Here is a 20,647-nt window from a genome sequence, read left to right as displayed (position 1 = left end):
ACTTTTTGTCCCGAACCCCTGCAATTGTTAGTTTCAGAACTCGTTATTTCTCTAAAGCTGTCTCACTTTCTGTCTCCTACCCCCAAACCTCTACTGTGTGGACACAGCTCCTCTTAAAGCAGAATATTTTCTGCATTTAATAATATGTAAAATCTTTGATTGATTTTGAGGTATCAGTATTGTTGCCTAAAAATAATTTAAATGTAGTTTTTGAATGTTGTTTATTTTTTTGGCAGTCACAATGTTGAGTTTCACCCTAGTTAATTGAAGTGAGTCTTTCCTCGTCTTGCTGTATATAAACTGTCCCACCCTGAAAAAAATGGAGATGTTTCGACATGGGAGAGAGAGCAGCACTGTGTCTGAAGTCAGGAAAAGCATCTCTAATGAGAGGCGGTGAATTGCAGAGGGTGGGGTACATCTTTGCCCACTTACCTGCCATTGCATCCTTTGCAGCACCCTAATCTCTTGTAATTGTGCCGAGTCTGGGCTCCCACCCTCTCTCATTAGGCTCTTTACAGCATTCCTGCTGAGAGGTCACTCCTGGTCACGCGGAGGGGTAGGGGATACATTTGTGCAGATTGCCTGTGACAAGAGTTTGCAAAATACAATTAGAGAAATGATCAGCATGGAGTGAACCCTTCATCTGTGCGTAGTACCCTGATTCTTATCCCTGCTACCTTTTACTTCATCGAAACGTCCATATCTCTCTAATTTGACTAAATCTGCCTTTGTTCCACCTTATCAGCTCCTTGTGTGCGTTTCACTGCATCAAACATGTCTAATCTCCATTTTCCCTCCACCTACGACTTTATCTCCTCCTGTTGTGCGTTTATCTCCATATGGAAGCAGTAAAGCCTCAGTGAATATTTACCACTGTGCTTTCTCTTTCAATGCATGGCCAGCGTCTTAAAGATGTTTTGGAAAGCAGGCTTTGAGCTGAAATGTGTTAAAAGCTCTGCTCTTTAAAATACTGAATAGTTTTGTCTTTTTTAGTTTTGGCTTTTTAAAAATATTAAAATTAAACAGTCTGATTGGGTCGCCATACCTCCTTCTTCGTGCCACCTTTGTGATGATTTCAAATGGTCACAAGTTGGGAATTGTTGATATAGTACTGATGTTTTTTTTTTCATAATATTGAGTGAATACTTTCTGGTGGAGTCATAATTAATTAGCACCTCTTCGTCATACTTACTGGACACGAAGACCAAAGCTAAACAGCGAAAAAAATGTTGGTCCTAGTGCTCCAGGGCTCATCTCCTTTGAAATAGACGTACTGTGGGGGGGTTATGTGATTGACTGCTGCTCCCTTCAACTTTGAAAAACTGTACCTGCGTAATATCACACTTGAGCATGAGAGGCGGTAATCAAAACCTTAATGTTTATAACCCTTTTACACCTTGAGCATGACAGTCTGTCATGTATCTGCCACCTCTTCCCCTGTAGCTAAATGGCTGTAGGCAGCTTTCCATCCACAAAGACCTCCGCACATACCACTGCAGCATATCTCACACATGTGACCATGAGAGAGACAGGCTGGGAACCGCAAGTAATTTTTGGATTCCTGCTGGCCTGCACGTGTTGTCTGAGGCACTCAAAACTCCTGGGTCAAAAAACAGGTCCTAACAGGTAGAGCACAGAGAGCACACGCAAAGGGTCAGAGGTCGCTCCCCTGAGGAGGTCCTTGCGGTATTTGTCCCCCATGTCCGTCTGTGTAGAACATAAAATGTAGTTCTGCATACAACCATAGTTTCAAGCAGCTGGCCGACGTTACTGAAAGTAAAAACGTCAGAAACCTCTTGTCTACTCACAGGGACAGAAGGGACAGAAGAGACAAATGTCTCCCAACAATTTACTGCTCTGTCAGACACCTTCCATCATATGATCACATGTTTTAAAATGCTCAGGCGTCCAGTTTGAGCACTCTGACGGCCGATGTTATGGTAATTGCAGAAAAAATGAAAGCTCACAGGAGTGACGGGCAGCTGCTGCGGTTTCACATAAACACACACAGGTACCGCACATGAACGTGTGCGCACACACTTACAAGTTTATCTTGGCGGTGCAGTGAAATGGATAATCAAAAAAGGGATTAGAGGTGTTCAGGACGCAGCCGAGCAGACTGTTCCCCAAACAAACTCAAACACTGGGTTTTAGCATCTTTGGTGTCCTATGTAATTTTCTTGTGGTCAAACATGAACAAATAAAAACGTGAGGTTGAGCGGTCAGAGTAACGAGCTGCACAGAGGTTACAGAGTCGCTTGATTGATATTTTTATTGACCGCCTCTGTCTGCTGCTTGTCTGTGGCAATAAAAACAAAAAACATCAGTTTAAACAGGCCGATAAGCAGAGAATTAAGAATACGCTCAACTCAACTTCACATGAGCGACGTACAAATAAAAATGAACCACCACAGTTGATTTCAATGAGCTCAAACAGAAACTAAATCAAACACCTCAAGACATATTTCCTTTCTTCCTGAATTTAGAGTTATTTTCTTGAGTTTTATTAATTGTTTAATCAATTTTCTCCAAAAACAGTGAAAAAAAAAATCAGAAAGTGAAGCTTTGTTTTTGTTGACTTTGGTATAGGTTGAATTTTCGTGGCCTGATTAGAGACACAGCGGCTCTCTCACTTCATGCTTTCGTCTTCAGCCCTGAGGCGTTTGGTTGATGCTTAATTTTAAGCGTCTTTTAAAAACCCTTTAATAAACCAAATGGAAGCTCCCTTTAATGCGTTGCTATGCTCTTTATAGCACGGTTGGACTTAAAACTCAAAAACAGATTGCTCATGACTTCATGGAAACATTAGAGGTTTGAACGGAGGTACACACGTCTCAAACATCAGTGGATACACATCATAGGGGACTTTTTTTTTTAACTATGCTGCTTCCAGGAAAGCCGCACCACGTCCAAATGAGAGTGCCACTTAACAACAGCTCAGCTGCCACACTGGCCACAATTACGGGGCTTCAGGAATAAACCCGTTCCCAAAACTGGCACTAAGATTGCATCAAATGAGACTAGAGTAGGAAATCATTGGACGCTTAATACAGCATGCATAGTTTTCTGTTGTAAGCTTGTGCGGCAAACCAGAGTGAAAGATGTTTTACCAGAGTGGGCACTTTGACAAGGAAAGTGTGGTCTTCATCGACGTTGAATTTTTTATACTGTGGTGTCTGTGCTTTAGTTACATGATGGATGAGAGCAGAGCTGCATCGCATCAACTTAATAAACATCCAGCTGCACATCTGCACAGCAGGGGGCAGTGTTGAACCTGAGCTAAAGCCTTACAGAGAAGGAGAGAAATAAAAGTATGCATCTCGGTTTGTCTTGTTTCACATAAAAAGATGTCAGATTGTGTTGTGCTGTACTTTTAAATGTGTTGTAGTTGTAGTTACTGGTTCTTGTTTCAGTCCGGTGTATGTAAAGATCTGAACTGTCAGAGCCATAAATCCTCATCCCAAAAGATTAGCTTTCTAAAAAAATGTACATTATTAAAAAAAAAACGGACATAGGTTTTGTGCCGTGATTAATTTGCTTTCATTTGGACCTGAAGCAGAAGACTAGTCATTAAAATTTCATTGTGTGCCTCCTCTGATTGCACCTGGCACGACAGTGAGCTGGCGTGTTTGACTCTGTTTACTCTTGTTTGCCGCACTCTACCTGTAAATATTACATTGCACAGAGACGGTAGTCTGGCAGAGAAGCCGTACAAGGAAACCTAAGAACTAAAATACTAACACACACACACACACACACACACACAGCAGTGCTGGAGTGAAACGTTTTGAACATATCTTTCATATTGTCCTGATATCTGACTCCAGGAGCTGAAATTCCACATGAAATCCATAAGGAGCAACAGGATCCATAAAATGACTTTTATAATAACTCCTCGTGAGTTCATCTGTTTCACTTCAACGTCTGCGAGGCAGCCTGGTGGCTCATGTCGGATAGGTAAAGGAAAGACGTGCTCTACGGTACACACTGAGTAAACACTTTAAGGGTCATATATATACCGGGGGTCAAAGGTGAGGATGTGTTTCTTGTGAAAGATTGTTGTAAATTGTCAGTTCCAGTTCATATACAGTCAGTCTGTCAGACGCGATGTTTCATCAGCTGCCACATGTGCAGGTCGCCTCATCTGAGTGAGACCTCTGGCTTAAATATGTCTCCTTGAGCCTCCAGTCATTTCCCATCTTTAAAGGACCTGGTAAATGAAAGCAGCTGTGAGGAGTGAAGGGAAGGCGACCAGGAGTGGACACTAGCAAAGCACATTATTACACCAGCAGACTTTTAGATCAGAGCTCGGAAAGCAAGCGGGTCAGCGCTGTTCTCAGCGTCCTTCAATGAATGCTGCAATTTTCCAGCTCATGACCCCTCGAGATAATATCGGGGGCTCTGGTGGTTTTCGTTGGCCCAGTCTTAGCTGATAGGTTAGTTCTGTCCTCCTGGGAGCGGTGGCTGTTGTCCTTATCACAGGAAGTCACACAATACAGCGGAGGAATGTAAACCTCTGGCAGCAAAGAGTTTTAGTGAAACTCCATTTTATTTTTCATTCCTCACCTGATTGCTTTGGAACAGAGTGTCCACTGCAGGGAAATGAAAATTTTTACCCATCTTAGAGATGTTTTTGTTTAACAAATCAGTTTGTGAGGAGACATAACAGCACTGACCACAGCTCTCGCTTATAATAATGTAGCTGAAATTTTATTTGTGTAGAAGCACAGAAATCAAGCTTCACACATACAGAAAGATTTACAATCATAACCTCTTTTCACTTCAGGGTTATTGTTTTGTTTTCTAAATATATGTTTCTGAATTATCTAAGCAGAGATGGCTTAAGGCAAAGTGGACCACCTCTGCATAAAACCCTGTGTATACTGCAATAAAATAACTCCAGTTATGTATTTTTGTAATGTAAACACATTTCAAGCTTCTATTGAAAGTATTAATCTTGTAATTTAACATGGCTAGAAAGGAAATGTGAGTAAGTGATCAAACTGTTCCTTTAAGTGTTCAGTCACCTAAAACATCTAAAAAATGATTGATAATGAGAAAAGGTTGCAGTTCTTTATAGGTGTCTGTGAAACTGCCCACTCCGAGTATAACGTTTCACTGATATGATTGCATAGAGCGATTCTCTGATTTCTGCACAGTGTGTGAGTTCTCCTGGGCTCAAAGGGACCTGTGGTTGGTTTACCGGCTGCCAAGAGGACTCTTGTGTCACATATATTATGCATCTGAACAATCCAGCACATGGTAAAAAGGCCCTGTGCGACTCTTCCCTGCATGGGTTCGGCCCTGAGACTTGGCCTTTGACCCTGACCTGGGACATAAATTGGGCTGCAGACATACTCTGCTTCAGGCATCTGATCTCTTTTTGGAAAACATGCACAGCGACCCCACACAGAGCTCAGGTCATAGAGAAGAAACCTTGATGGTACTATCTTAAAACTCTCCTTTTAATTTTAAGGAGGTTGCACCTTTAAATGTGTCTGATCACTCTGCTGGAGTCAGTTTGATGGATGGATGAGTGATGAAAAACTGATCTCACTGTTGCCCCCCTGGAGGGGAGACCCTCAGACTCAATTTAAAATTACTTTTAAGACGGGGAAAGGTTTCTGTTTTTAAGTTGGCTCATATTCAGACCCGTAGCATACAGATAGAGTTTATACAGAGAGATAAGATCATCCTTCCATGTTGCAGCCATGTGTTATCAGTAATCTGGTTTATCTCTGTTTGGTTTTGGCAGAGCTTTAGAGATGTTTATTGATTTCCAATGTGGTCTTCATTGTCAAAGAGAAACAACATATTTGTTAGAGTACAATTTAAAGACTGACCTCTGCATGTCTGCTGCCCTCTAAGTGTGACTCACTCCACTGTTTCATGTGCACTGTGCAAAAAATCCTTCTACATCATTATTGATCACGCGTAGACATTCGGTCTTCTCCTCTGTGTCGTGTATTCCCCTCCTGACCTGTGGCAGTTCAACATTCCTGCTTGCTCACTGTGCAGAAACTCTGAGAATGATGAGCGTGACACTGACCCTGGGCAAACTCCTGCTCGAGCTGCCACAGGTGTGTGGCCTCAGGTGGTGGAGGTGACTCAACACAAACAGTCTGGCTTTTAAATCCCACTGCAGGAGCCCTCGGTTTCTTTTTTCCTGTTCTGCTAATATTCTGCTCAGTGACCGTCATCTGTGCACTTTAGTGTGGATGTGTAGATCCAGGTTTATTACAGTGCTTAATTTGGAAGTGAAATGAACCGTGTTAAAAGCCACGCTCTGTCTCTCACCCCAGGACCCAGACTCATTAAATCCAGCTGTGGTGATGCAGTGTCTAAATATAAAGTGGTGAACATCCAAATTTGATTATTAGCTGCAGTTTTAGTTCTGCTACAAAGAACGGGGGTAATGGATAAATAAAATATCGACATACAAATTCCCTGTCGATGGTAAAGGTGACATTTGACTGCATTTTGTTTAGGAAGGTTTTTATGACATCATTTAAACACTTGGCGATGGAAAGAGGGCAGCGTTTGTGGTGTGAACATTTCCATATGTTGTAAACTGAGAGGGAGCTGGTTTAATTAGCTGGTTAAACGCTGGCACAGCAGTCTACCAACATTTACTGAAGCTCCTCCCTCTGTACAGTAACTATTCTTTTCACAGACATGGAGGCCGTTTACAAGCTGGTTAGTGCCAAGTGAACGCGCTCTCCTGGTTTTCGTCATGGCTTTTTAGTTTTTAGTCCAGCATTCCTTCTGCTGGCGCGGCAAATAAAACGGCCCGATGTCATTAAGTGTAAAACTAAACGGTGAGCATAATCTCCCCAGACAGACCCTCATATGAATGAAATTTAATGTTAATGCGTGCAATGTGCATCTGCGCCTTGAAGCCGTGGTGTCAAACTGAACGACACATTATTCCCTTCGTTCTCCATTTTAATCTTCAGTCATTACGCAGAGTCTCTGCAGCTCAGATGATTTTTATACGCTGAACTGTCACCACCTGGACCTGACCAGGGTCATTATGTGTAGTCTGGAAACTGGAGTGAAAGATGTTATCAGGTTTTGTTGTTGACAGCGTTGGCAGCTTATGTAGCTGATGAAAATAAAATGGGGGGAGGAAAAAACTGTGACTTCCTGTCAAAGTGTTGGAGAGTTTCTGCATGACTGACACATGCAAGACCTGGTTCACGTTGAAAGACATTCACAAGTTAGATTCCTGTTTTATTTTCCTCAGAGTTTTAAGGAGACACATTTAAGAATGTAGTCGGTGGACACATTTCCTCAGAGCATGAGCACTAAACAGTCTTAAAAGATGGATCCAAATGTTTTCACAGAAAGCTTCAACCTCAAATGGAGACACTTTTTTCTTTCTTAATCTTTGCTGCTCAAAGTGCTTTTTCAGTCAAAACACTAAATGTTTAAACTTGTTTCACTGTTTTATTGCAAGTGTAAGTAGCTCTTTATAGTTTTAAACTTTGGTGGTAATGATGGTATAATTAACTTTTCCCTTGTTTCCCCATCAGATGTGAATGAGTGTGAGGAAACCAACGGAGGCTGTGAGGCTCTGTGCTGTAACACCATTGGAAGTTTCTACTGTAGATGTCCTCCTGGACAGAAACTGAATGAAGACGGGAAAACATGTCAAGGTGAGAACTCTCTGTTGTACGTGGTTAAGTCTACTCGTAAAATTTGTGTAATCAAATAACCGGGAGGTTTAAAAGTTGGACAATCTGATATGTTACCTGTGTGTTACGAACACTGAAACATCCCTGATCATTTGAACCATATATTTTTTTTATTTTATACACTATTGATGATATTGTGAGCCAGGCTCTCTGTGGAATCGGTCTCTGTTGAAGCTTTGTCATCTCTGATTCACCGTAGCTGAACTTCTTCAGACCATTTTCCCATGAGATTTCTTTTTGCAGCCATCATACGGTAGTTTGATGTTTCTGATTAAGGAGTCTTTGCGAGTGGTTAGTTTAATCAGATTACTGATTCCTGAACACTGCAGCCAAGCAGAGAGCAGAGACACTGGAGAGCTCTGTTGTTTGGCTGTCTGCTGCAGGAACCAGTAAGAGATCTGATCCAGGTCACGCTTATTAGGATAGTTAAAGCGAACTTTGGGCATAGCTGGCTTTCATAGCAATCTGCCCACCACCACCGGTGTGTGTTGCAGGAAGACGCCAATCTGCAGCATTAATGACCTAATTGACTGTAAATGGTAGAGGGGTATTAGCAGAGGTTAAAGAAACTGGATGGATGCTGTGGATTTTTTTGTTAATGCTGCGTCTGCAGAAAGTGATCAGCCTTCCTTCTTCATCATGGGCCGAAGCCCAGATGACTCTGGATGAGAGACAACATCCATTCAGTTCGCTGCTAAGAGTAAAGGATTCTGGGGACTTGGATCATACACGACCACAGTAATACTTTGGGGATTCCTGTCCTTGGCAACATGCAATGTTTTTTCAATGGAAGACATCTGCTGTAGGATGTTAATATGCTGATGCCCCTGGCATTGACAAGAAGTGAACAAATACGTCTTTTGTTCAGTGCAAACACAAAAAAAAAAGTTCCCTACATTTAGGCTGCTGGTCAAATTCCTTTAAATTTATGCATTTATTTCTTTGGTTGTGTTGATACAAATGGTACTTTTCAGCGTACAAAAGGCCGGAGTTGACTGCTGTCATGCTGAGTGCAGTTTAGCAGCGTCACCATTTACGCTAAATTAACTTCACAGCTATAGACCAGCACGACCGTGAAGGTGAGACTCACGCTCTGCCAGTGCTTACCACCTAATAGGATGAGGATAGAGGATGGTTTTCCAAAATCAACAGATACTAGATACTCTTGTTAAACCTTCGTGTAAAGGTTTTTATAAGGAAAAAATACTGCTCTTTCTGGATTTTTCTGGTATTTTATTCAGACTTTTGTACTCTGACAAGTTATTGGACAGTGATGGCTCGGAGCCTATCATCTGTCTTCCATGCTTGAGCAGGTTGCCTTTCGTCCTCACCTGGCTGGCACCATTGTCTGCATGATTCTGATTCCTGCACAAATATGCTTTTTATGTGCAATGTGTGCAGAGTTGTGAATGTGTCGGTGTCAGTGTGTGTGTGTGTGTGTGTGGTTTACAAAAAAAGATCAGTATCAGTTTCTGCTGGTCTGTCTGAGCTTGAGTACATCTCAGATGGTTGTGGCCTGACATAATGACACAGGTGTATGATACAAAAGTGTTAAGGTAGCATTAAAACCCATTAAGGTGAAGCTCTCAGTCGCTGCCTGCTGCATGGGTCATTTGTGTCCAACTGAGTAAAGTCGTGTTGACATGAACATGCTTTGTGCTGTCATGGTCCTGCTGCCGCGTTGGTGTGGATGTGTTGGCAACAGATGAGAGAGCCCTGTTCTTAGCTGCTGAATGGACGATTTGACTGCAAGGCTCATTCCTTTCTCAGATGTTTGGATTAAAAATCCAGAATTTGACTTCTGGCACTTATCAAATTTGGCATCCTTCTGGTGGCAGGTTTTTCCAATACATGTCATGTCAAAAGAAAACGTGGACCACACGTCCTTTAGTCTGTTCACACTCTTTGTTCTCCGACACCGGAATGATGTGCAGTTATTAATCATCACTTTTTATCACATAATATTCTTTGAAGAGACAGTGGAGCAGTAGCACAGTGCTGAAATGCAGTAAATCACTGAGGGAAATAAATCAGTCACTGGTGTCTGGTGAAGGTCAGAATTGATTATTGGTGGTTCAGGCGGTGTTGGATGTACCTTATTCTGGAATAAGGCAGAGTTTGGACCCTGGTGAGAGCAGAGTGAGGGGACAAGGAGGAGGGAGAGAGAGGAGGGAGAGGAGGATGTCTATGGGAGGGTGAAACGGAGAAGGAGATGGAGGGAGACGCAAAAATCAGGAGGCAGAGTGAATAAGAAGTAGTTGCATGTTACTTCAGAACAGGAGAACTGCTAATTAATTTAAATAACCGATAGTTGATAGTTTTAAGAACAATGTTGTGATCATTTTAGTTTAGCAATAGATTTGTCAGCATATAAATTCATTTATAAAAAAATCATTTTTACGTTTCATTTTGTGAAACGTGACACTCCAGCCATGGCTTTGTCATCAGGATGGTGGATTTTCCTCTTGGTGTTAATTGAAGCGATGGCACGTCTGACATCTGCTGCAAACTATCCACACAGTTACTATAGGAGGATTTGCTTTAGGCCACACTGTTACCATGGATACCATGGCTATAATCTGGGCTACCTGGCGGCAGGTAAGAGATGATTTGATGCAAATGAAGCTGTGGCAGAAGTGCTTTAATGCTGCATTATGAAGAATGAATTAAATGCCAAAAAGAATTTAACCATTTAATTTTACAGTAAATTATTTTACTGTGAATCATTTTTTTCATATCATTTAAATAAAATGATGAACTTATTTTCAGTAACAGCAGGACTGAGTAGGAAGGAGTTATTAACAGTAGTGAGCCGGTGCCTCTCCACAGCCAGATCACAGATCAGCCAGACGGGTTAATCAGTCGTGCTGGTGATGTGTCTGCTGTACGCGCTCCCTGGCACTGCCCTGATAAGTTGCGGCAGGATCAGAGCAAGAGAGGATTGCTTTTATCAGCAGAGATTAGAGCACATGAAAACATGGAACTATGACTCACGAGACGCTTTGTAACGTCTCAAACAGAGCTCAATGGAAGATACACTCTCTACAGATTATGTCAATATTATTAAGACTGAATAGTTTTTCATGTTTGGCATGAGTGCAGCACCCGGGGATTAATGCATATGATGAAACATGTTTTACATTTATTACTCCCAGATCCCTGATAATCCCTCTGAGCTGCTGTTTTTCTTTCCTTCTTGGAGATAAGTTGAGACGGTTGAGAAGTGATTTATCTTCAGTACACAAAAAAACAAGTCGCCTACCAGAAACTGATCAAAATAGTTTTCCATGAAGGTGAAACATTGCTGTAGGTGGCTGTGGGCAGGTTTCTCTAAAAGCAAACGGCTGCTGAGGCTTTGGCCTCGGAGCTCGAGGGGTATCGTGTTCTGGATGCAGAAGCGAGGCTGGAGGGGATTCGCTGCTCTCTGCAGTCGACGCAGGAACAGCAGCTTCACAACACCCATCTCATGAAAACCCAAACCAAAGGACGGCGTGCAGCTCGGATGGAAAAATGAAAAGAGCTGCTCCTGCCAGCTTTCCTGGATGAAGTGAAACTGAACTTTGGCAACAGAGAGATTAAGGGAAAGGAAAGTTTAGAAGCTTGTTTCTGCCCCAAACACTATATTTGAAGATGATGTGGGATATTATTAGAAGTCGATGGCTTCAGCTGAATGGTGTTGTATAATCCAACTGTCTTGGTCAGGTTTTACTGGAGCCATTAAGCAAATACATTTTAGTCCCCTTTAAATTATTACCTGTCTTTCTAACCTAGTCCTAATCCCATTGATGTTTTTGCTGTGACCCGTGTCTCCTCTGCCCGAGTTGTCGACACAGCGTGGAGCAGGTTTCAGTAAAACAAAGGCCTGATAAACCCATGTACACTAACTACCCAGCACCAAAAAACTAAATTAGAGTCTAAGGTTTCACCAAAGAGTCTGAGATTAAATACCATCCATCCATTCATTTCCTACACCTCTCATCTTGTCAAGGATCACAGGGGGCAGGAGTCAGCTGGACTGGACAAAAGGCAGATTACATCCTGGACAGAGTCATTACAGAGCTGACATGAAGCTGTACAGCCATGTTTAAACCAGTTGGCACAATTTGACACAGAAAATAATCTGGACTGGGAGGTGACACGTAGAGGAGACTGCATTTATTTCCACTGAGGGTGCACGTCTGATTATTTTTGTACTGTGATGCATTTATGGGCTCTATTTATACTGAACTTTTTAAGTCCTTGTTTACAACATAGTATCAACAAGTCAAAATGTCTGCTCTGCAGTGAGGCAGCATTCAATACAAAATATCTTAAAACCAGCTCTTTTTCCTCTGATTTGGTGATTTTTATTTAATTTTTTACTTATTTAATTTCTTTCTGAAAATGGCTCCTTGGACTGGCAACACTTTCTCAACCAAACATTTGACTTGGCACTGACTAATAGTCTTTTATGATGTGTTAGCTGTTTTTACAGACACAAGACGGGAGCCAACATCCTTTCACATTCACCTTCCTAATGCGTCACGTCACTTGTTTCAATCAGCAGCGTTTCTGTACCTCGCTCCAGTGTTAATTTTAGTGTCGCTGCCCTGAAGGTGATGTTTCTACTTCATGTCCTCATTTTCCTAGCGGTGACGGTAGCAGACGGGTTGTTAGCCGAAGTCCAAACAGAGCAGGGGTTCATAAATCAGCTCAGCTCTCACAGGGGGTCTGCTGTGGAACTCGGAAAACAATTTATTGGTCTTTGACCCTTAAAATAAGAAGTGTTTCATTTGAAACCCGGTCACACAGCGAAGGCGGTCATGTTTTGCTCGCCACTACTTTCTCAGACAAAGAACACCCTTCTTGTATTTGTTTATGATCTTAACGCCCGGCTCAGAGGAATGTGTATGTTTTGCATCCTCTGATTTAAGTCTCCATATGTTTGCTGCACCCAGGGGAGAATTAAAGGAATTTAAATTTGGCTTTAAATGTCCAGTAGTTGTTTCCACATGTTTGTAGAGCAGCTTTGCATTTTTCCCTGCTCATCCGTCATCTCCTTTCTTCTTGAAGTACATCTTTATCCTAAAACCTGCATTAAATTCCTCGTCCATCTTTGCAGCCCGTCTGAGCTTTAATCTCGAGACCAATTTTTTCCTCATAATGAGAGGATTTAGACAAATTGCACTAATTTCTCTCCCGTCTTTCTCCTCCTTCTTGCTTCTGTATTTCTCTTTCCTCCCTCCTTCCCTACAGATATTGATGAGTGCCAGGTCCATAATGGAGGCTGCCAGCACAGATGTATCAACACCAGGGGCTCCTACTACTGCGAATGCCATCCGGGCTCTCGTCTGCATGTTGATGGCCGAACATGTCTCGGTAAGAAGCTTTACATCTAAAAAATAAAAAGGAGTGTGCAGACTGACATAACACTACTACTAATTAGACTCTTTACATAATTTGTCATTTTAATAAGACAAAAGACACATTTAAAGCTACGGCACAGCACCACGTTGTTGTCGGGTGTGAAGACTGAGCCACTGGATTATTTTATTGATGTTTAACCACATTCTTTTTGATGGATACTTAATTTTATAAACCACATATAAACACAATAGATGTCCTGTTTTCATTCTGACAAAAAGCCCTTTTGTGGGAGAGATTATTCAAATAACATTTACTGGTAAAGCTTCATTGACTACAGGGAATTTTTAATTTCCTTGAGTGAATAGGTTTGAGAGTGTAACAACTCCAATAAACTGTACATGGATGTTTGTACTTGGATACTGACTATGATTATTTCCCTTAGTGATTATTCTCCGTGGTTTTTTGTCAATGACTCATTTGTTCTACAGAACGTAAAAATTTAAATGGCACATTTTGTCTGAGCAGTAAGTAAAAACATAATAGGTGCCAATCATCTGCAATGTCTTTACACACATTCACCTTTAATTCCTACATTCATGTATTCAATTTTCTGTGTTCAGGTTCAACACAACGTTAATGGAGGCAGATTTAGATTTTCAGTGTAACTTGTGTAACTCAGATTGTTGACTCTACAACCGTTTGTTTACTGCTGGAGTATTTATTGCCACTCGCAGTCAAATTGACAACTGTTTACATTGTATAGTGATTTTTAAGCGCTCGGAAAAATACTAATTGGTACAAAATCATAAATTTCGAGAGCAAGAATCCGTGCGCTCTCTGGGAGACACTCTGTATATCAGGGTGAAGGACAGTGTTTATGCAAAAAACTATTATTATGTCATTTTAATTGCATTTTAACATGTATGTAATTACAATTATAAGCTAAATTACACAATTATTCTGAAGCTTGATGGATTCTCTTATTACACACTTCCCCTCCATTAAATTGCACTTGTGTTATTTAAACACTGAAATAAGCCTCCATTCCTCAAATCTGTGTGATATCCCTTCACTGTTTACCTCTGCAGTGTTTACTCAGTACCTGTAATGTTGTTTCTGTCATACCAGACACATTAGCTTTGCGTTTTTAGAAATATCTGATATCAGAAAAAGAGACTGGCACTAGTTTCTGCACCTAGGAATGTAAACGGTGTCCGTTCTAACATTCAGAGTGGAAATCATTGTGTTTCTTGGCTTCATACAGAGAAGTTGTTTCATTGTCTTATAGGGAAGAAACTGTAGCTCGTCCCCAGGAGGCTCTTGTGTGACAGCTGCTGCACGCAGTCATGACTGATTGCAGTAATAATCGCAGTGCACATGTGGACGGACTCGCAGGTGAAGCTTATCTGTGAGGCTGCATATTCATATCAGCTGTCAGTTAATACTTCACAAAGCGGAGTTACAACATGTTTCCATGTTCCGACAATTCGTTTTACATACAAGCACATAAAAGGAAGTTTTCATGTTTCCGCTATGCACCAGTCGGCACGGATAAAAGACGACACTTGCCAATCAGCAATCAGAGGGAGAAAAAGATCAGTTCAATCTCAGTCGTGCTCGTCGTATCCAGCTCTTGATCGGCCAACAGAGGTCAGATGAATCCCACACACTTGGTGTATGGCCTCTAATGTTTCAGCTGGAACCCGCTCTGCAGTTTGATGGATGTGTGATGGATGGATTTTGACTCGTGCGTTCAAATATGAAAAAGAACATCTCTGAGAACGGCCTGCTGTTGGGCCTGTACCTATTTTTACCTATGACTTGGCATCCAGGCTGTCTACCAGGGTTTCATCTGTTGCTACGAGCAAAGGGAACAGACAAGGAGGTTGATTGAGCCTCATCAGTGCGTTGTCCGCCACAGAGGCCCTGCTATTCAAGTCTGTGTGATTTTTGGCCCCTTTGTAATGATGGATGCCTCATGGCTCAGAACACAACAGTCCTCTGAGGTATCCCATAAACGTCAGCACAGTGGTCACGACCTCTCTAAAATCTAAAATTCCTGTGGATGTGACACTGCAGTCAAATGAAAAGGAAGAAAGAACAATATGAAACTGCACTTTTAACATTTAGAAACTGATCTTTTTCTGAAAAGATGCCTGATTTGTTTCTGTCTCTGCATCTCAGTGCTGTTTTCTTATTTTACTCCTACAGCCGTCCATTCGTGTGCCATCAGCAACGGTGGATGTGAACACTACTGTGTCCAGCAGTCTGCTGCTCATTTCCGCTGTCGCTGCAAGCCAAATTACTTGCTATCAGAGGATGGCAAGCATTGTAAATGTGAGTTTCACAGTTTCCAAAGTCTTGAGGTAAGGCAGAAATAAGGAATAATAAATGGTGGGTGAAGGAGGAAAAGGGTTCCAGTAAAACTCAGTACTTTGGATGATAAAGGTGTGATTTGATCATGACATTACAGACATATGCCTCCATCTGCTGCCAATTATAACTGTCTGACAGGATGATTGTGCTGCAGCAGGATTAACCGTCATTCACAGGATGACACTAAATTGGGCTGTTTTTTTTTTTCTTCCCTTCCTCCAATTAGTATTCTGGTCTTTCTTTTAATCTCTTCGATTTCCCACCAACCCCCCCACCTAAATCCACCCTGCACCCCCACCTTGACCAAGCTTGTCATATGCTCTGCATTAAGATGTAGAACAGTATGCTTACACTGTTTTCTTCATCACTATTCCAAAAGCATTCCCTATTTGGCTGATACAGTGTGGATTTATGTATAAGTGTGACTCTTGTGTTACAGTGCAGAACCCCTGTGCAGATCAGAATGGAGGCTGTGTGCACGAGTGTCGGGCTGATGGTGGGAAGGCTCACTGTGACTGTAAAGTCGGGTACATCCTGGCTGAAGACGGGAAAACTTGTGAAGGTAGTTTCACCAGTTACACTAATAGTAATTGTTGTCTGGGAGTTATACTGTAAATTTCTATGTCGGCTGCTAATGAAGATTGTGAAACACCAGTAAAAGCTCCAGGACAGCTGTCAATGGTCCTGTTAATGAAATGGAAAGAATAAGAGTCAAAATGTCAGAAATACAAATTGAAAAATTGTGAATGTGTAAAGTGAACCAGTATCGGACTGAGTGTTTCCATTTTAAGTATCAGTGAGCACTCGGTTAACAGTGTGTGAAAGATGAGCTTCAAGTGCAGATATTCGATTTATGAGAAGCACATGTGCAGCGGTGGCGAATGTACATGAACCCTGACCAGATGCAGTTCTACTTAAAATTCATCTTTTGTTTTTTTTTTTTGTTTTTTTAACCCATTTTTCCACAGATATCGACGAGTGCGAGACAGAAGAAGCCAACTGTGCTCACGGCTGCCACAACACTCTGGGCTCTTACGCCTGTGTTTGTAACGCGGCCTACGAGCTGGGGTCTGATGGAAAACAGTGCTACAGTCCGTGAAAGCTTCTAACAGTATCTTAATATTATTGGATGCATATATTTAGGTTTCATTGGACATTTTTATCTAACGCAGTCTGATCTCACTCTGAACTTGTGGCAGGAATTGAGATGGAGATTGTGAACAGCTGCGAGAACAACAACGGTGGCTGTTCGCACCACTGTGAGCACTCGACCGGCGGGCCCGTCTGCTCGTGTAACCATGGTTACAGACTAGACGATGACCTTAAAACTTGTGTCGGTAAGAAACTGCAGTGCTCCTAACAAGATATAAGTACTGATGTAATACTTTGGGATGTCTTAGAGTGATGTAAGGATGATTGATATTGAAATGACATTTTCCAGTCACACTGATGGCACATTAATGGATCATGTAACACACTTTCCTCACAGTGTACTGTAGCTTTAGATATGTAAATGTAGTTTAAATGATCACTTACACTTAAGCTAATAAAAAAAAGGATGGATATATATATATATATAGAGAGAGAGAGAGAGAGAGACTCTTCATATTGTTTGTCTTCCTGCTGGTTGTGTTCGACAGACATTGATGAGTGTGGGGAGCAGAGCTCCTGCTGTGAGCAGGACTGCACCAACTACCCCGGGGGTTATGAGTGCTACTGCTCAGCAGGATACAGACTCGACCCAGACGGGTGTAGCTGTGATGGTACGTTTAACTTTGAGTCCAAAAGTGGATGGCACTGTGTGACAATGTGAGGGAGTTCCAGTTTGAAAATGTCATCACAGTGCACACACAGTATTGCCTTTGTTTTGGTTTAACGTGCAGCACCAGCACCATCCAGCTGAAGAGCTTTGGCTTCCCTCTCTGTGTCTGTGTTGTTTAGATGTAGACGAGTGTCTGGCTGCTAACGGCGGTTGTGATCACACGTGCCAGAACAGTGCGGGTTCCTTTCAGTGTTTCTGCCGCCGGGGTTTCCGTCTGGACGAAGACCGGCTATCCTGTATCCGTAAGTATCGGCGATCTGGGAAAAGAGAGTGGGCGAGCGGGAATCGCACCAGAGACACGTGCCAAAGGAAACCTGGCAAACTCCTGCTGTCACACTGCAGAAAACATCTCACCAAGAAATGCAGTTTATAAGAGGGGGAACTATAGAATGAAAGAACTGTTCAGATCAAACAGTGAAAGATGTTTTTAATGTCAACTTCATCACTTTCACCACATTTGTATTTGAAGAGCAGCAGCTCTTGTGTGATCCTACAAACTGTTTCATAAGAGCTCAGTGTCTGATTAAATATAAGTTACACAGGAGAGATTTTAGGAAACAAAGCTACAGAACATCATCAGATGTCTAGTTTTGCAGTCTGTGTAATTCACTTCCTTAACTTCTGTCTCCCTGCAGCACTTGAAGATGCGATCGAGGCTCTGTCCAGCGGAGCGTCCGTCGAGCTGCCTCTTGTTCGCCCCAAGCTCACCTTGCTGCAGGACTACAGCCAACCCTTGGAGCGCTATGAAGATTATGAAGATGATGAAGGGGAACTGAGGGCAGAGAGTAACCTGGCAGAGAAGTTCGGTGAGTTTGCCTTTTTAACCATTAACCACTCGTTATTGTTAACAGGAAACTGCATCTGATTATCTGAGTGTGGCTCCTGGGAGGTAAATGTGTCTGGCACTCATTTACTGCAGCATGTGGAACAGACCTCATGCTGAGGGTTAATTACTGTGCTGCATGCTGACAGACTGGTGGTCGTACTGTTACACCACAGCTCCTTTGGCAAGAATGCTGAGGCTCTTTTAAATGAACGTGGTCGAGATTTGAAGCAGGACGTCAAAGGACTCATTGACAACATTTAATTTCACTTCACCTAAAATTTTAAAGTGGACTCCAAACCTCAAACACTGTACGTTCAAGTGAACCATGTGTTGATCCCATCACTGCTCTTATTTCTACAGTTCAGGAGACTTTTGTTTGTAAAGGCAAAATGCAGATAGTTTGGAGTCTTGGACCTAAACTGTAACTGACTGGTGCAGCGGTGATTGTTGTTTGTGTGGCGACCTTGAAAACCAGAAAAAAATGCAACGATAGATCTAGAAAACTGTATATTCAACATTTTGAATGATCATGATTCATTTCTTAGCTGTGTGATTTTGTGCTGGACCTTCGAGTCCTCACCCCTCCTGCCCAACAAAAGCTCACAAAGTAGAATTTGAGAGAATTATTTTCTTGAGTAATGGTTTTGTCTAAAAATGTTCTGGGATACTGAGAAAGATTTGAATAAAAGCTCAAACTAATGTTTTTATAGCCCTTATTGTATTTTACTAATGGTCCAAAAACCCGTAAATTCAGTTTTCAGTGATGAAGAAATAATAAATCAGATTCAGATCTGGACACTTGAGAAGCTGGGACTAGAGAACCTTTGGCTTTTATGATCGGAAGAAAAGTTAAAACCAAATTTATTTTTGTGAGGGTCAAATGTCGTGAATAGATGTACTGAAAGTAAAAAGACATTTTTAGTTAGGTCTTGTGATGTCTCGTCTTGTGTAAAGCACTTCATTGATCACTCTGTTGTTCCCAGTGTGTTTGGATGACACTTTTGGGAGCGACTGCAGTTTGACATGTGACGACTGTTCTAACGGAGGAACGTGTAATCTGTGGAGAAGTGGCTGCGAGTGTCCTGACGGGTGGACCGGTGTCATCTGCAACCAGAGTGAGGACGTGTTTACGGTCACTGCTGTATCTGTTTCTCAGAGTTGTCCGTCCTGAGACTTAAACAGTGATTGATATTTTATTTTCCACTCCCACAGCTTGTCCTGAGGGATATTTTGGTAAAAACTGCTCCCTCCACTGTAAGTGTAAAAATGGAGCGAGCTGTGATCCAGTCACAGGAAGCTGCCGCTGCCCACCTGGAGTCAGCGGAGACCTGTGTCAGGATGGTGAGTATTTAACTCTAAATGAAAACAGATTTAACTATAAATGAAAACAGATTTCTTACCTTAACATCTCAGCATTTTAGAGGTGTTTATTTAAAGTGTATTTATCGTCTTCCTCTGTGCAGGCTGTCCAAAGGGCTTCTATGGAAAACAGTGCAATAAGAGGTGTAACTGTGCCAACAACGGACGCTGCCACAGAACCTACGGAGCCTGTCTGTGTGATCCTGGACTCTACGGACGCTTCTGCCACCTCCGTAAATCCCACTTTCCCAATACAACTAAACTCTCATCCTTAAGTAAAACACATTAAAAAGGATTAACATCTGTCAATATACATTCTGCTAACATGCCTTTAATCAGATTCAGATTATTTTCCTAAACAATCCATCACAAGTAAAGTAAAACTATTGCAACAGTATTACGTAATAAGAGAATAAAAGGAGATTGTATTGAAAGAATGAAAACAAGTCGTTCTCAATAAAGGATAATGTTTATACATGTAAACCCTCTAGATTATTTATACTTATTTAGTATTTATACATATTTTAGGATGAATGAGTACGTTTTGTAGATAAATAGATAAAACTAATAGATAAATATGCAGTATTTCCATCTGTGTAGTGTGGTACAAGAGGAAAGTAACATGAAAAGGAAATACCGAAGTACAAATATACAAGATAATATATTTAATACTTAATTTACTTGTACTACTGTTCACACAGTAAATGTATGTACAGTATTTAGTCATCATCTAATTTTTCTCCTGTCGCTGTGACGTCAACGCTTCTCATTTGTCTTTTCTCCTTCAGCTTGTCCTAAGTGGACCTTTGGACCCGGATGCTCTCAGGAGTGTCCGTGTGTCCAGCACAACACGCTGGAGTGTCACCGTCGCCATGGCACCTGTGTCTGTAAACCTGGTTACCAGGGCAACACCTGCAAGGAAGGTGAGTCCACTGTCCGAATGCTGTGATCATCAGAAGGTCGCGATCAAAATAATAATTGGAAAATACAAATTTTATAAATATGGTACACAGATTGTTTTTACTGTCGTCTTAACGTGTTTGTCCTCCTCTGTCTCTAGAATGCCACCCAGGCACTTATGGATCTGGCTGTGTTAAGAAATGCTCGTGTCCCCCAGGAGTGTCGTGCCATCATGTGTCTGGGGAGTGTCAGCGACAGTGTCCTCCTGGCCGTCGTGGAGAGAACTGTGACCAAGGTGGGTAGACGGAGAGAGCACAAGAC

The 20,647-nt window shown here is 41.9% G+C and overlaps 1 protein-coding gene across 1 annotated transcript in view; it reads left to right on the top strand.

Annotated features, from left to right (window-relative positions):
* The window catches only part of megf6b (multiple EGF-like-domains 6b), a 47,343-nt gene that overhangs the window by 15,060 nt on the left and 11,636 nt on the right, over window positions 1-20,647 (top strand). The window contains exons 5-18 of the mRNA XM_026347297.1: window positions 7,536-7,658; window positions 12,933-13,055; window positions 15,255-15,380; window positions 15,859-15,981; window positions 16,388-16,510; window positions 16,619-16,756; window positions 17,060-17,182; window positions 17,361-17,483; window positions 17,877-18,047; window positions 19,051-19,182; window positions 19,280-19,408; window positions 19,531-19,659; window positions 20,215-20,349; window positions 20,487-20,621. Coding sequence (XP_026203082.1) covers window positions 7,536-7,658; window positions 12,933-13,055; window positions 15,255-15,380; window positions 15,859-15,981; window positions 16,388-16,510; window positions 16,619-16,756; window positions 17,060-17,182; window positions 17,361-17,483; window positions 17,877-18,047; window positions 19,051-19,182; window positions 19,280-19,408; window positions 19,531-19,659; window positions 20,215-20,349; window positions 20,487-20,621 — 1,833 coding nt within the window. The remainder of the gene's footprint in view (window positions 1-7,535; window positions 7,659-12,932; window positions 13,056-15,254; window positions 15,381-15,858; window positions 15,982-16,387; window positions 16,511-16,618; window positions 16,757-17,059; window positions 17,183-17,360; window positions 17,484-17,876; window positions 18,048-19,050; window positions 19,183-19,279; window positions 19,409-19,530; window positions 19,660-20,214; window positions 20,350-20,486; window positions 20,622-20,647) is intronic.

The sequence above is a fragment of the Anabas testudineus genome, chromosome 5, assembly GCF_900324465.2.
Source record: "Anabas testudineus chromosome 5, fAnaTes1.2, whole genome shotgun sequence".
Taxonomy (NCBI): Eukaryota; Metazoa; Chordata; class Actinopteri; order Anabantiformes; family Anabantidae; genus Anabas; species Anabas testudineus.
The sequence above is the reverse complement of the archived record's forward strand: the minus strand, read 5'-3'. Positions and strand labels throughout refer to the sequence as shown.